At 37.8% G+C, this 14,700-nt stretch overlaps 1 protein-coding gene across 2 annotated transcripts in view; it reads left to right on the forward strand.

Annotated features, from left to right (window-relative positions):
• The window catches only part of SLC10A7 (solute carrier family 10 member 7), a 147,025-nt gene that overhangs the window by 107,384 nt on the left and 24,941 nt on the right, over window positions 1–14,700 (forward strand). For both annotated transcript variants that reach the window (XM_050327263.1, XM_050327264.1), the window contains exons 7-8: window positions 2,300–2,383; window positions 12,965–13,130. In XM_050327263.1, the coding sequence (XP_050183220.1) occupies window positions 2,300–2,383; window positions 12,965–13,130 (250 nt within the window). The remainder of the gene's footprint in view (window positions 1–2,299; window positions 2,384–12,964; window positions 13,131–14,700) is intronic.

Consider the following 14,700-nt stretch of genomic DNA (forward strand, 5'->3'; position numbering starts at 1 on the left):
AAAAATCACCACAAAACAAAACCCCAAAAAACCCACACCCAAAACAGAACATATCCTAATGTATACAACAAGTGCTTAAAAATCCACAACAGTTTGAAGACACTACATTTGAAGTAATATTTTAAGAAGCTGGCAAGACGATGCCTTTTTCAGCAGTATGTTATGTTGTTAAACAGTTTTTCATTCCTGACTTAGAAACTGATTATGCATCCACTGAGCATAAAAGTCGTGAGCAAAGTCCAATCAATGTTTTTATAAAAATGCACAGGAGCCACTGCCAAAGTGTCATAGTTTTGTGAAGCTATGCAGAGTATACTGGCATGCAGACTGCTTGGTTAGACTCACTCCTCTGTGGCCCAGGCAGATTTTAAAGTTTAAAAATCTTCACTTTCACATGAAAAGACTTCCTTGAATACACAGTAAGTAATGCTTTTAGCTCCTGAGCACATAACAAAAAATAAGTCCAAATACAATTCGAAAAAATACGAATATTTTAAAATTTCAGAAGCTCCTTACAAGAATTAAAACAACAAGGAGACCATTAGTGTTATGATGGAGTTCTGTGCTTTCTGCAAGGAATCACACAGAGAGTACCGTGTCCCTGGAGAATGTAGCTGCACTACCTGACTTTGGGTCCTCGTGTGGGTGGTATGAGCCTTACCCTGCAAGCATTTTACTTCTCCTTCTTGACTCCGTGGGAAATTCAGCCTCCTTAATGTCAGTGCTCTCATTTGCACCTTACTTGCAGACCAAAATACTCAGTTGTGACATCACCTTCAGCTCCCCTTCTGTGCCCACATTGTTGAAATTGGAGGTGATGCTGACGAGATGCTGTAATTTATTAAGTGTCCAGACTGAGTCTTACCAGATGTTACCAGTTAAGGTAGCACATAGGAAACAACCCATATCCTGTACATTCCTTCCAAGACTCTCTACCTAGAGTCTATTCAGAAAGACATGTTCCCAAGTAGTGCATGTACAGAAAAGCGGTGCTTATACAAGCAGACCACTCCAAAAGTGGTATGCTTAATTGGTGTTTTTTCATTAGATTATTTTCTGTAGGTAAAGGTTGCAGTTGTACATTTCTGTGTAAGGTAAAATACTTCAGTGTATGAAATCTCTGATTTTTTGTGTTTTGACTTTATGAAGAAACTTGTTTTATACCAAACCCACTTTCATGGCCATATGTTGATTTTTCAAGGCAGAGTTATAGAAAGTTACTAGATTGCATGATCACCTTGTCTGTCGTGCATGCAGGTAGCTTTGAGAGGAAGATAAGTGTCAAAAGTGTAATGCAATCTGAGAGTAATTTATGAGAATGATGTATGTGAGAAATCAGGTTATTTAGGAAATGAGCACCGTTTAGATGGAGCTGAAAAGATTCTGAATTCTGTCATCATTCTGAGGATCTTTAAAGTGAAATACAAAATATAAAACAATGTGGATCTGTGAAATCCTCAGTGGTGTGTTATGTACCTCATCATGAAGCAAATGAGTGTCTATGGAAGCTCTGACAATGCTATTCAGTCTTCTTAATATATATTCTTAATGCATATTCTATTGCTGTAAAGAGATATTAACTTACATTAAATGAAGCTTTTCATTAACCTAGCCTAAAGCAAGTCCAATCAGAATGTAAAAAAACCTGCAAATTTTTGTAAGCGTTCTGAAGTAGTTTGCAAAAATCCCACTGACTGGGTGTTCGCATGTTCTACCTACATCTTAAAAAAAATACTTTTAGCATTTACAGTCGTAATTAAAGAGATCACCTATTTGAAGACTAAACCTGTCACAGTTCAATTGTCTTAATGAAAGAATAGTTACATACTTTCAGTAGATCCCTTTTTTAACAGCATTGAAATAAAACGTCTTCGCTATTTTATTATTTTCATTTATTTATTGAAATAACGACATTGATTTTTGTTGCTCCATGTTTGTATAAATGGTTAGGTAAGTTGAGCTAACTGTTTAGTTAGCTCTTTAGCTGTCTCTTTAGACTATCATCCTACAAATGCTGGCATAATTTACTTGGTGCGTATGTGTAGCAGGTTTTCCATTAAATGATTATTTTATAACCTAAGGTAATATTTTCATCAATATTCAATCAGGGATTGTGGGATACCAAATGCTTTATTGTGACTTGACCATTAAACATGTGTGCACCTAATTCCAGGTTAGGACACGTGCTTCCAAGTTTTTGTGTGTAAAATAAAATGCATATCAATGTGTGATATCTGTGTATGAAATCTGCAGATACTAAGAAAAAGTGCAATGTTAATGGTATCTTTTTGTTTTGCAGCTTGGATCATCCTCCTCTGTGCCTTTTACATCTATATTCTCGCAGCTGTTTATGACTGTTGTAGTCCCTCTTATTATTGGACAGGTATGTCTTTTAAATATACATTCTTATTTTAAAAAGTAAGATAAAGAGAGCTATCTTAAAGACAGACTGGCAACCTGATAAGCTGTCACATAGGAACTGCCTCAGGATAGTGAAGTCTAATATCAGAGAAAAGATGCTACAGTGCTCCCTGGAGTCACATTGATCTTTGTTGAGATTGAGCAGCTGTCCCTCACTACTGCAAACATACGCTACTGCATATCGAGGAGGGAGTTTGTGAACATAAAGTGGGAAAAATGGCAGCCCAGGCTGTGAGAAATTCCAGCCCCATACAAATGAGCTTTGAGAATATTATATAGTCCTTTTGTCCCATGCCCTTTGCCTCGGTGATGTTCTTCCTGTGTCGTGTCTACTAGTAATTACAGGAATAAAAAATTCTCAACATCAATAAATGTATAAAGGCTAAGCAGTCAGAAGTTAAGAAATCATAAAATTAAGGCTGCTTGAGCCATTTTGCATATGCTTTAAAATAAGGGGTTTAGTTGCATGATTACAAACTATTCTTTCTGCATGACTCCTCTATCATGTTACACTGGGTGGAAGATATTTGTGGAATTAGCCGTTGTTTAATATTTAATTTTATACCTGTTGTTCATACAGGTAACACAAAGCCTTATTTTTCCATGGCATATGATAGAAAACTTCCACTGAATGTAAAAGTACTAATTGCTTATATGGGGTTTTCTATAACCCTTGTCTCTATATTGTTTTTTCTTTTTTTTTTTTCCCCACAAATGTTAATATCAGTTATTTTTTCTCCCATGTCGGAATAGTAAGACCAAAAGTCATCAGAAGTGTCCATTATCCTTGGACACTAAAACACCTTAAGTCTAATTCTTATATACTTGTAAGTATTCATTGTTCTCAGGCATTGAGATTGCACAAAGGGATTATCAGTGAGATTTGTAGTCCGTTCTAGCATCCAGTTTAACTCTGGGTTCAGGTGGAACTTTCTAAATTTTGTCAGCCTAAAGCAGACTTTGAAATGGAAAGCATGATTAAAAGGCAAATGACAGCAGAGTCTATAAAAGAGCACCCTGGACAAGGTTAAGAGTATCTGTTATTGCCTGTGCTACGTAGAACAGTCAATCATTCTTGCATCAAACTATAATTGCACATTTCAAAACTGGTGTGTGCTGTCGCTCACCAAATTCCTAGTGAGGTTTGTTTCTTTTGAGCAAAAAAACTCATTGAAATCTAATTTAAAGAGGATGAGTAGGATAAACATGACAGTAGCCACCAGCATCAGTACCTGTGTAACCTGGCTGTAATGATATTTCCCCATATCATGTGGAAAATGGACATTACTTCTGTGTCGATGAAGGCTGTTGAATTGCCTTAGAGTCTCCTTATGAATTAGGACAAAGGGTTGCTGATGAGCCTACCTGTGCATCACATTCTTACCTTGTAGAAATCAAGTGTCCACCAAAAATAGATAAGAAAAAGTACTTGAAACTTCTTGTCCTAAAAGGTCCAAAACCTGGAAGCTTTTAGTTGGAAACCTTAGCTGGAAATTTCTAGGAAAGAAATAGCATGGCAGCAGATCTAGCAATAAAGTAACCTATAGCAATGGAGTGTCAGCATCTGAACTGCAATGCAATTATGCCTGAAGATGATGGTAGATTGCTAGAAAAATTGATTGCAAAATTTCAGGAGGGCTTCCTGCTGTGTATGTAATGCAGTGTTTCTCTGGAAAGATGTTACAAGAAATTGATATGTGAGGTAACTGGTTGAGTTGGATGTTCTTTCAGCTGTATGAAATGATAAGGCTAAGTATTAAGAATGGAGCAGTAGGCATATGAAATAAGTGCACTGTATGATCACAAGTTCAAAATCGGAATTGTGATAAGACTTAATTGAGTTGTGACTTAGGAGTTCTGATAAAGACTGAAAGAAAAAATAGAAAATCTTAGAGCTTGTGTAACCTGATAACAAATTAAGAGTTCTTCTTTTATAAATACACTTCAATAAGAAAGACTGATTCTTCTTTAAAAGTGTTTGATGCAGTTTCTGGAAATTAATGGTCAACAGAAATAACTCACATTCCTCTAAGCATAAAGGCTTTGTTTCTAAAGTTTTTGCACTTGACTATATCTGTTCAGAGGATATGGAAGAGAGGAAATGCTAATAGCTGCAAATCAGAAATGCCAGGGCTAGATTACATTGATTCTCTTCATTAGGTAGAGCTGTACAAAGGTAAACCAACTTGCCCAGATAGGAATAGGAGTAATTTTTGAAGGTGGATATCCAGAAATAATGGCCAGTAGAAAGGAGAAAAACAATAAGCAAGAAAAGGATACCAAGAGATCCAGTGATAGGTCTGCTTACCCTTCAGCTGGAGGTGGCATGGATCTGGTCCAATTAAATGAGTTGTTCTCCCCTTTGTTCACAGACCACTGCTCACTCATTACTGAACTGTTGCACAGTTTCTGAGGCACAGGAGCCTAATGCTGCTTTGTGGATCACAGGTTGCTCGCTCTGGGATTCCAGATGTGTTAAGAGATAATGGCTCGCAATTCAGGAATGACGGCTTCAGCAATTACTTCTAATTTATCATTTCCTGCCCACAATGTCAATTCCTTACCATGCACAGTCATACTGTTCAGCAGAAGAGTCAGTGGAAGAATGTGTGGTAAGGTTATCTGGTGGAAAAGAGCTTGACTGGGGGAAAAAAAAAACAAGCTTGAAAACTGCCTGCTTGGAGGATTGCCTCTCTTCAGCCTTCCTAACTCATCTGTGATCAACGGAGGCTTTATGTTCGAACCACAGCACTGTAAAACAGAGAAGGCTCCTTAGAGGAAGCATTCTCCAAGGGCTTTATTTTCCTTTAAAAAAATCTTGCCTCTGGGAAAACCTGTGTTGCCTAAATGCTCATTTCCTTGAGCAGGCTGCAGAGCTGACTGAGCAGCCCCTGGGATATAAGCAAAGCAGATGAGAAGGTGCTTTTAGATTTGTTTTGTTTGGGTTTTTTTGTTTGCTTTATGGCAAAGTGTATCAAGAATTTTGGTTTCTTGGCTGACTTGTCAGAATTTTTAATGATGGCTGGGACAAAGAAGTCACAACAGTTTAACTGATGCTTATTTTTCTACTATTTCTTTAACAATTTTTTCCAGTGTTGCAAGAGTTCTACTGATAGGAGTCAAACACGCCTTTCTAGCTGCTGACAGTGAAGTGTGTAAGGGACTGCAGGTACAGGCACTGCTCAGGTAGTGGCTGCCATTTGTTAGGGAAAGAAAGAACTTTGAAAGGAGGAGGAAGATATTATGTCATCAGAGAGGCACCGAGTCTTACAGAAAGCAGTGACTGATAGATGGTCTTCAACAAGGAGAATTACTCTGTTCTTGTCAGAGATGTGCAGGTTGTCTAAACTTAAAAAATGCTGTAGCCTGTGTCCTTTGTGTCTACAGATGTGTTTTACTAATTGACAGTGTGATGTTACTCAAATCAGTATTGATAGTATAATATTGCATTTGTATTTATAGAGAAATGAATAAGACCTCTCTGACAAGAGGTCTCAAAAAGAGACATAATCTATAGTATTTTATGAAGATCTAATTTTCTATAAGCCTTGAAGATATGTAGTGGGTAAGAGCTTGTTATTTGTGCATCACTCTTGTATACCTCTAAGGGGAATTTGAGAGTACTTGTTATACGATAAACATGGTAATAGATATTTCATGGAAAAGATTTTTGAATTTGCTCTGGCAGCTTGAAGTTGTGATTATTTTTTATCTGGGTAGCAGAGTCCTGGTAAATACTGCTGCTCTTGAGCTGTTGTGATTTTGCTAAAATCATTGTTTCCCCATCTATAGATGTTGGTAATACTTTCAGCCAGCAAAATGTAAGGTTTTGAGAAATGTCTAAGCAGTTTCTTCATGACCAGTTGTGAGATTTAGCTGAAGACTGTTGTTTCTTTGCTTATTTTTTTTCTTCTGAAGTGACAGATAACAGGAACAGTGAAACCCACTGCAGTGTTTCCTTTCCCCTTTTTGCAGATTTTCTCCATTCCCTACACCTAAGTGCTTATGACAGACTTTTATTTTATGTTTTATATTAAAGAGCGATTTATGATTAAATGTTAATGAAATAGAATTTTCACTGTGCTTTCATTATATTCTACTAGTTTGAACATTTTTCAAAGCAGCACACCAAAACCCACTGTTTTCTATGAATAAATAATAAAAAGCTTGTCTGTACATTATCATTCATGCATTCTCTAGTTGCCCCATTGGTAATTTGTCTGCCAGCATAAAGTGGGCACTTCACATTAAACAGACCTTAACTAAAGCTAAAATTAATGTTATGACTCTAGGTAGTTCTTCTTCCCAAATCTATAAAATGAAACCAGTTGTATAGAAATCCTCACTGAATCTAGTCGGACACACAAAAAAATCTTGATATCCTACAAGTAAAGGATTTTAAGTGCCTTCTGCATCGTTGCCCAAAATGTTCCAGAGGAACCCTATCAGCATTTGAGAGGTGTGCTTATAAACATGAATCTAAAAGGGTACTACATTGCAATGCAAGTTGTCAGTGAAATTGAAACTAAAAAGCTTAGTAAGGTATTTATTTTTAAAGAATAAGAAATGGAAAAGGAAAGATAGGTGGCAGTTGATAGGGAGTAGAAGGTACTGTTTAACTAAGCCTAATGTTGGTTTATAGTGGTGGGGGAAACAACAGTTAATGAAACTGTTATCAGTTTCAAATCTTTTTGTTCTTGTGCATTAAATCTACATGGAAGTAGCCCTACTTTCTCTTCAAAGTCCAGGTGAGCTGCAGGGAAGAGTGGTACCCTGGGAGATGAGTTCTTCTAGGATCTTGCAGAAAACTGAGAAGGCGGATAAACAGCCCTCAGACAACAGTTCACTCCCTTTTGATGCTTAACTCAAACAGGGAATAGAAACTAATCTTCATGGAATGCAAAATATGAAGAAAACGTGTACCCATGCTGCAGGCACCCTTTACATTTTTGCCATGGTGCACCTGTTTCTAAGGTTTTAAAGCAACACTTGTAAATTACCCCAAAATGTGAAAATTAATTTTGAAAATGGCCTTGTGTGTTTTTATAAAGCTTGCTTTAAAGGCATATATGTGTCAGTAGCTTTCTCTCGGGGGTAAACTGACTGACATAATGGAGTAAGATAGCTTTCAGGGAAGTTTGGTAAGCTGAGGGAAGAAAACAAGATGCTTGTAGAAGAAGATTATTTATTTTTTGCCCCAGATTGCAAAAATGGATTTTTTCCATTCCATCTTCAGAAAGGAAACATTAGATTGCACGGTCCATAGCATAAGGATAGATTTGACATTTCCTGATGTCCTAGAAGGTATAGAAAAGTGAGTGAACCATCACAAAGTTTGAAACTTTATAGCAGTATTCAGGAAAAGGTGGGAATTCATGCCTTCACATAGGTACAGCCCCTCTAAAATTATTAGGACAAGACCTGGCTGAAGTGATACAAGTTCTGCTTTGGAAAAGGGTTGATACATCTGAACTGCAATGCACACCTTGTATATATGTTGGGTGGCTGTGCTATATAGCTGTGAAGGATGTTCCATCTTATCACTTTATGTCATTTCCACAACCAAATTAATCTCCCTTCAATTCTAGTATCTGATTCTTTCTACTGGTTTTCACAGTCACCGTCATCTTAATTGATATTATTTCAGTTTTCCCACCTTTTGTGTCTTCCAAGCTTCACTGATGTAGTTCCCAATATTCCATGCAGTTGTCTTTTTTGCTTTGCCATTACTGTGTAAGAAGAGGTATTGAAAAATTATTGAACTGTTGAAAATACCTAGTGAGATTCGAAGATTTTCAAAAGAAAATTTTGCATTTTAGAGTTCTTGCAGAAGTCTGTTGCTCTAAGTAGTAATAATATTAATTTAGAATGAGTTAGCAATCTTACCTTAGAAAACAAAGTAAATAAGGTATACTGCATTTAGGTATGGTGGTAATCCAGCATGGTTTCAGCTTGTTTACTTGTGTGTCTCAACACAAGGAAAAACTGACTTGTGTTTCTTTCTTGAAATGGTAAAGCCCCAGGTGTTGTTCCCAGGTATTTAGAAGTACACACCAATACGTAATAAACAAAAGGAGAAGAAGTGCAATAAAAACACTGTAAGTTCTGTTAAAGATTAAATCAGTCCAAAAGAGTTGATAATGACAGGAAGAATCTATTTTACATAATGGTGTAAATACCAAGAGACACTTGTGTGTATATAATAGAAAAACTGACTTTCTAACAATTTGCTATGGTTTGGTTGTTTGGGTTTTTTTTCTTTTCATGAGTTTAAAAAATATTAAAAAAATTAAGTTGGAGATATAGATAATTTTTAAAAGATGTACTGTATTACAAATGTCAGAAATTATTCCGTTCCGTATAAGGGAAGGTAGCTCCTTGCCCTGTATAGTTCAACTAATAATGAACATTAATGAATTACATTGTTTATTGCATTTTTTATTTTGTATGTCCAGCTCTTGAGCAGACAGGTGGAAGCAGTCTAGCTATATTTTACTGACAAATTTCTCTGCATATACAGTGTGACTGTTATGAAGGTACAATTAGATAAATGAATTGTTTTTCTATAACATATCTTCTGCTATTTTTATGTGTGATCTTGTAACAGACGAGTGTTGTTTACCTGCTTTTCTGGAACAGCAGATCGTGTTTCTTTGTACAGGAATGTTAAGTGAATTAAGCATATGAGCAGCAAGCCGGTTTGCTTAGGGAGGCTGGTGTTTACACAAGGAGGTTATGGCAGGATACGGAGCAGTCTGGAGGAAAAATACTGTGGATGTAACTATTCTGGTAGAAGAACTAAATTGAAATGGGGACACTACTGTTAATTCATGTGTAATTACATTTCTTTGTTGTTAAAAATTAAATCCTGGGCAATAGGAAAGTTTGAGCCTGAAAGTGTGTTTTGAAGCAAATTTGAGCTGATGCCTTTCCAGAACCTTTGGAGATTGCCAGAATGTTGTCACCAGGAGGTGGTTCCCTGATGGACATGTTTATGTTCTTTTATTGTCTAGTTTTTCTGTGACTTTATCAGCATCTTTTCATCATGCAGGTTGTTTATCAAATATCCACTACTACAGAGTTTTGCTTCTCTTCCACTCTTCTGTCGCTCTCTTCTCTCCAATAAATGCCAGTTTGAGGAAAGGATCACCATGCACTGTTATTTAATATGCAACCTCTGGGTCAGTCATTTCCTGCTCTTTGGGGCTGGAATTTGAACCTGCACAAAAATCTTTACAGTTCATCATACCTAATGTGATCACTACTATATGACCAGTAGTCTGAAGTCCTCCTCATAGAAATAGTTCTGGGCCTCAGCAGGGATACAGGTTGCAAGGACTCTGTACCTTAAAAATTGTGCATTGGTCTGCAGCATGATAGCAGCCTGCAGCATCTGCCCCCTAGAGTACATTTTTAAATGCTAGAATTTACGTTTCACATTCTGAAAATTCATGGAATGATAGAATGTTTTGGGTTGGAAGGGACCTTAAAGACCATCTAGTTTCAACTCCCCTGCCATGGGCAGGGATGCCACCCACTAGATCGGCTTGCTCAGGGCCCCCCACCCAATAGGCCTTGAACACTTTCAGGGATGGGACATCCACAGCTTCTCTGGGAAACCTGTGGCAGTGTCTTACCACCCTCTGAGTAAAGAACTTAAGTATTATCCCAGAGGCACTAACACTGTTGTTGTTGGGCTCAGTCTTGACCAGCAGTGGGTCTGTCTTGGAGCGCAGTGGCATTGGCTCCATCAGACATGAGGGAAGCTTCTGGCACCTTCTCATAGAAACCACCCCTGTTCCCCCGCCACGTTACCAAAACCTTGCCACACAAACACAATGCATCCCCTTTTTGCTCTTTTCCATCACTGTGATGCATCTAGTTGGATGCTGGTCATTCATATTTCTTTCCACAGAATCATTAGTTCAGATGTTTTATCAACTGCTTGTTTCTCTGGTTTCAACTTTTCTACAAGTTGTAGAATAGAGTTAAGAATTAAAAGACTTTCAAAGTAGCCTTGTCCTGAAGCAACTCTGCCAGGCATGAATAGCAAAGGGAATGTTTGTCAGTCCAAATGAATCAGCTGACATGAGCTTCTGTAAGGTTATATTTCTCCCTTCAAGTTATACAAGAATTTAGGTTACCTAAAATCAGTGAATTGACCTCTGAAATTACAGATCCTGTTGAACCTTGTGAGAAGATCAAAATGTATGGGATCCTGTGTTAGAGAGGATGTATTTTTTCTGCGGTTTGTACATATTTAGCATGGCACTGGGTTGATTAGGATGACTTCCTGAAGCCACAATTTAGTTCTTCGGAGTCTGCCTATGGAATTTTTTAAAAAAAATATCATGTGCAGTAAGAAGCTGTACTGGTATTTATTGTTGCTGATTCACAGTAGTTCCAGACTAGATAGTGGTGGATATTTAAAGAAGATACCACTTAATTGAAGATTTTGAGGGAATACTTGCAGTTTCATTTTTAAAATTTTTTTCTTCTATGCCAGTCCATGATAATTACATATATAATGTTATTATTGTCATGTCTGTTAGTATTAGACTTTGTACAGGCAGAAGGTTATAGTTTTCTCAGTAAAAATACTTATATTAGAAATTGTACCGTGGCATAATGAACCATCACTTTTCTTTTTCAACATCTCATTACTTTAGGTATAAATCTTCTGGAAGGACCATAAATTAATAGGTGGTCTTAAGTAGCTTTTCTTTTTCCTCAATGTGACAATTTAGGGGATAATAGATTTTTTTTAGCTTTCTTAAAAAAAGCACTCACTTTAAAAGTGAAAGACTTTACTTTTTACTTCTGATAATTACAGAGTCCCAAATCTGCTCAGATTAGACTAATCTGGACTTCCCATCTGATGTCTTCCGCACTGCTCATCACGTGTCTTCACTCAGCTTTCTTGCCTCTCTTCCATCAATGCAGTGTCTTATTCCTACCCAGTGGCTTGCCAGGAGATGGCTGAAGAAGCTCCATGAACTCTTTCAGAAGTCTGGCTTTGAATTATGTTCTGTCTTTAACATCTGGCAAGTGTGAAATTTTAAAGTTCAGTGTTCTCACTGGGTTGTTGAGCATTCCCTTACATGGTTTCCTCCAAATCTGTTTTTTTTTCACCAGTGGGAGCCCAGAAATGCAGGGAGGTAAGTGCTGGTCTTCAGCCTGCTTAGCTTTGCGTGAACCCCATGTGCCAAATTTTTAGTGTGTGCCCTGTGGTCGATGAAGTCTGTTTGCTGTGGTGACTGGGATAGCTGCTTTCGGGACTTCCCTACTGAGAGACTTGCAAACAAGCTGGGAAGGCAGTGAGGAAAAAATGACAGCCATGAGGTCAGGCCCTCAGCTCTGGCAGTCAGCGTGTGAAAGGGTCCTGTGGTAGCACTGGTGATGATGCTTTGATATTAATCTTGAATACCTCTAAGATGTTCTGTATTATTAAAGTGATGGTGGTGATGTTTATTAATGGTACTGCTAAGGGAAGGTAACGAGACACCTTTGGAGCGCTCTGGTAGAAGTGCTTCAGGATCTTGTGCTATTATTTCTGAAAGAGCATGGTAACAGAGAACATCAGGAGGTCTCAGGAGAAATTAAGCAAGATAATGTGATTGCTGAAAAATTAACACAAGTTGCAGCTGTGTGATAAAAGCTTTAAAAAGTTTTTTCAAACCATATAAAGTAAACAGAAAAACTAAAAGCAACTCCCCAGGCAGGACTGAAATAGATGCATTGTATCTGCTGAGGCTTAGTGCTGTGTTATTCAGCATAATTTGAAAGTTGAAGTTACTTTAGAATTTATGGTTGTTTCTAAAAAATTCTTGAAAAACAGCTTCAGATTCTGTTTCCTGAAAGTGCAAAAGTTCTGCTAAGTACTGTAGGTTTCCTTGTTTTCATGTGTTAATTCTGGTATTCTAAAAGCGTGCAAATGGCATTTGTCTTTGGATTTACAAAAACTCTAGATATTCAGAGTTTGAATTATTTAAACTCCCACAACACATGCACTTTTACTTTTCAAGCTTGAGTTATAATTTAATTAAAAACTTCTGGTGCATCGCTAGCTATTTAAATATTAAAATGTTCCATGGATCACTTTCGATTATCTACCGTCATGAAATTCCTGAAGATGTCAGATTTTTAAGATTCCCAAAGTTGCACTTGGAATTGTCTGTTGATGCAAAGGGGACTGTGATAATTACATACATCCATTAGTATCAGCAGAGGAGATAAACTTTGGGGAGGCTTAATGGGCATGTCTCAGTGACAGCTAGCAAAGAACATTTGGCATGATTAAGGATGGATTTGAATGTACTTGAAAATATACTCTCATTATGGACACCCAGTGGAAGTTGCACTACAAATGTTAAATTCCCCAGAAGAAGAGTTGTGTGGCAGGGAAGCTTTGAAATCCACTGTGGCCGTCATCCAAATTACTCTCTTCTCTTTGTGTCTTTCCGCTGTCAGATTCACTTTGTGATGCCCAACTTGGCTCCCTGCATCTTTGAAAAGAGGCAACCTGTTGGTTTCTGTGTTTCAGATTGTCCGAAGATACATCAAGGACTGGCTTGAAAGGAAGAAGCCTCCATTTGGTGCTATCAGCAGCTGTGTGCTCCTGATGATCATCTACACAACGTTCTGTGATACTTTCGCCAATCCAAATATCGACCTGGATAAATTTAGCTTGATTATAATAGTGTTCATAAGTAAGTGCAGCCTTAAAGCATCTCATCTCTCTGTGTTTCAGGTTTGTAATGAGATGTATGTCCTGATGGAGCTGTGGGGGACACTGGCATGGGAGTAGAGCTTGTACTTTTAAAGCATCTAGTAAACCAGATTACCAGACTTCTAAGGGGCTGAATGCTTTTAAGGGATCGAGTAAGCATTTAGAGAAGGATGAAGCCTGCTGTTTAGGTGTGTCTGAGATTGCCATGTGATCCTCCCTTTCTAAATGGGCGAAGCATTACTTTGCAAACATTTATTGGCATTCTGTTTTGGCTTTGGCATAACTGCACAGCTGTTGTATTCCAAACAGAAAGGAAAGATGTGGGTTTGAGCTGTTACTCTGAAGCTCTGTTATAATTTTTAAACAGTTCTTCCCTAGTATACTGTAAACTAACTGTGAGTATGAATGTGTTGATATGTTTCTGTTTCTCTGGATGAATACATTTATTACAGAGTTGGTTTTAGAAGCACTCTAGTCATTCATCCTTAAATAATATACGCATGAGAATAGCCTGCTGGTATCCTTGCCATCAGTTAAAAATACACTTGCAGATCACCACCTCCCAGGGAAAGGCAGTGGTGTACAGGCATTGCCTCCTCTCCCAGCAGGGAATTCCTATCTCGCTTTAGACTGTCCAGAGACAGGAGTTTCAATTTACATGAGAGAGGTAACTACAGTATACTTCAGTATAAATCACATCTCAAACTCTAAAACTGTTAGATTTCACGAAATCAGTGCATCACCTACCTTGAAGTGTGTTTGTTCGCACATGCTTCTGCCTAATAAAAATAATGTATTTGCTACAAATCCAACTTCCACTGAAATCAGTAGGAAATTTGCCCATACCCTTTATGCATCAGCTCTTAATTCTCTCCTAATTGTGGCAGTTTTTTGGATTATGAAACACTGTACATGTGTAAAATTACACATGGAATTATAAATGATACTATATAAATATTCTGAAAGCAAGGAGAGGAGGAAGGGTGGGCTCTGTCTGTCTTACAGCACCTGTGGGTCTCAGTAGAGCTGGCAGAGAAGAGAGCTCCCCTCAGGATGTTCAAAACTATCCACACTTACAAAGCTGACTGAGCTTGAATGGAAGCTGCTTTGTCTGATGTGCACTGCCCAGTTCAGGAATTAGCTTTTGTCTCAGGGAAAACTGAGATGTCTATGATGATCTTCTCTTACTCTCCCCATGAATGATCGTGATTAATATACCTGGAGTTGAGAGTATTTGTTTTGATCATGCTTACACACTGTACTTCCTCCTGTAAAATAGAAAGTCTAAATAACCAGCATCCAGAGCATGTCTTGCCAGGTTTTATGAAGTCATCCAATTAAGAAAAGCTAGTGCAAAGATATGTGCAGCACTGCACTAGTGACCTTTCCTGCCATCAAAAAATACTTGATTCAGAAGAGTTAGTCCAGGAAGAACAACATTAGCTCTGGTTTTCTTCCATGTGATGATATGTATTGTTCTTCCAGGCAGTTTTTTAGAGGTGGTCTGTCACTGGATTTCTCTGGATAGACTTGGTCCAGCCTTGCTTCTG

This window comes from Myiozetetes cayanensis, unplaced genomic scaffold (genome assembly GCF_022539395.1).
Source record: "Myiozetetes cayanensis isolate MyiCay16 unplaced genomic scaffold, myiCay2020 scf33, whole genome shotgun sequence".
NCBI lineage: Eukaryota > Metazoa > Chordata > Aves > Passeriformes > Tyrannidae > Myiozetetes > Myiozetetes cayanensis.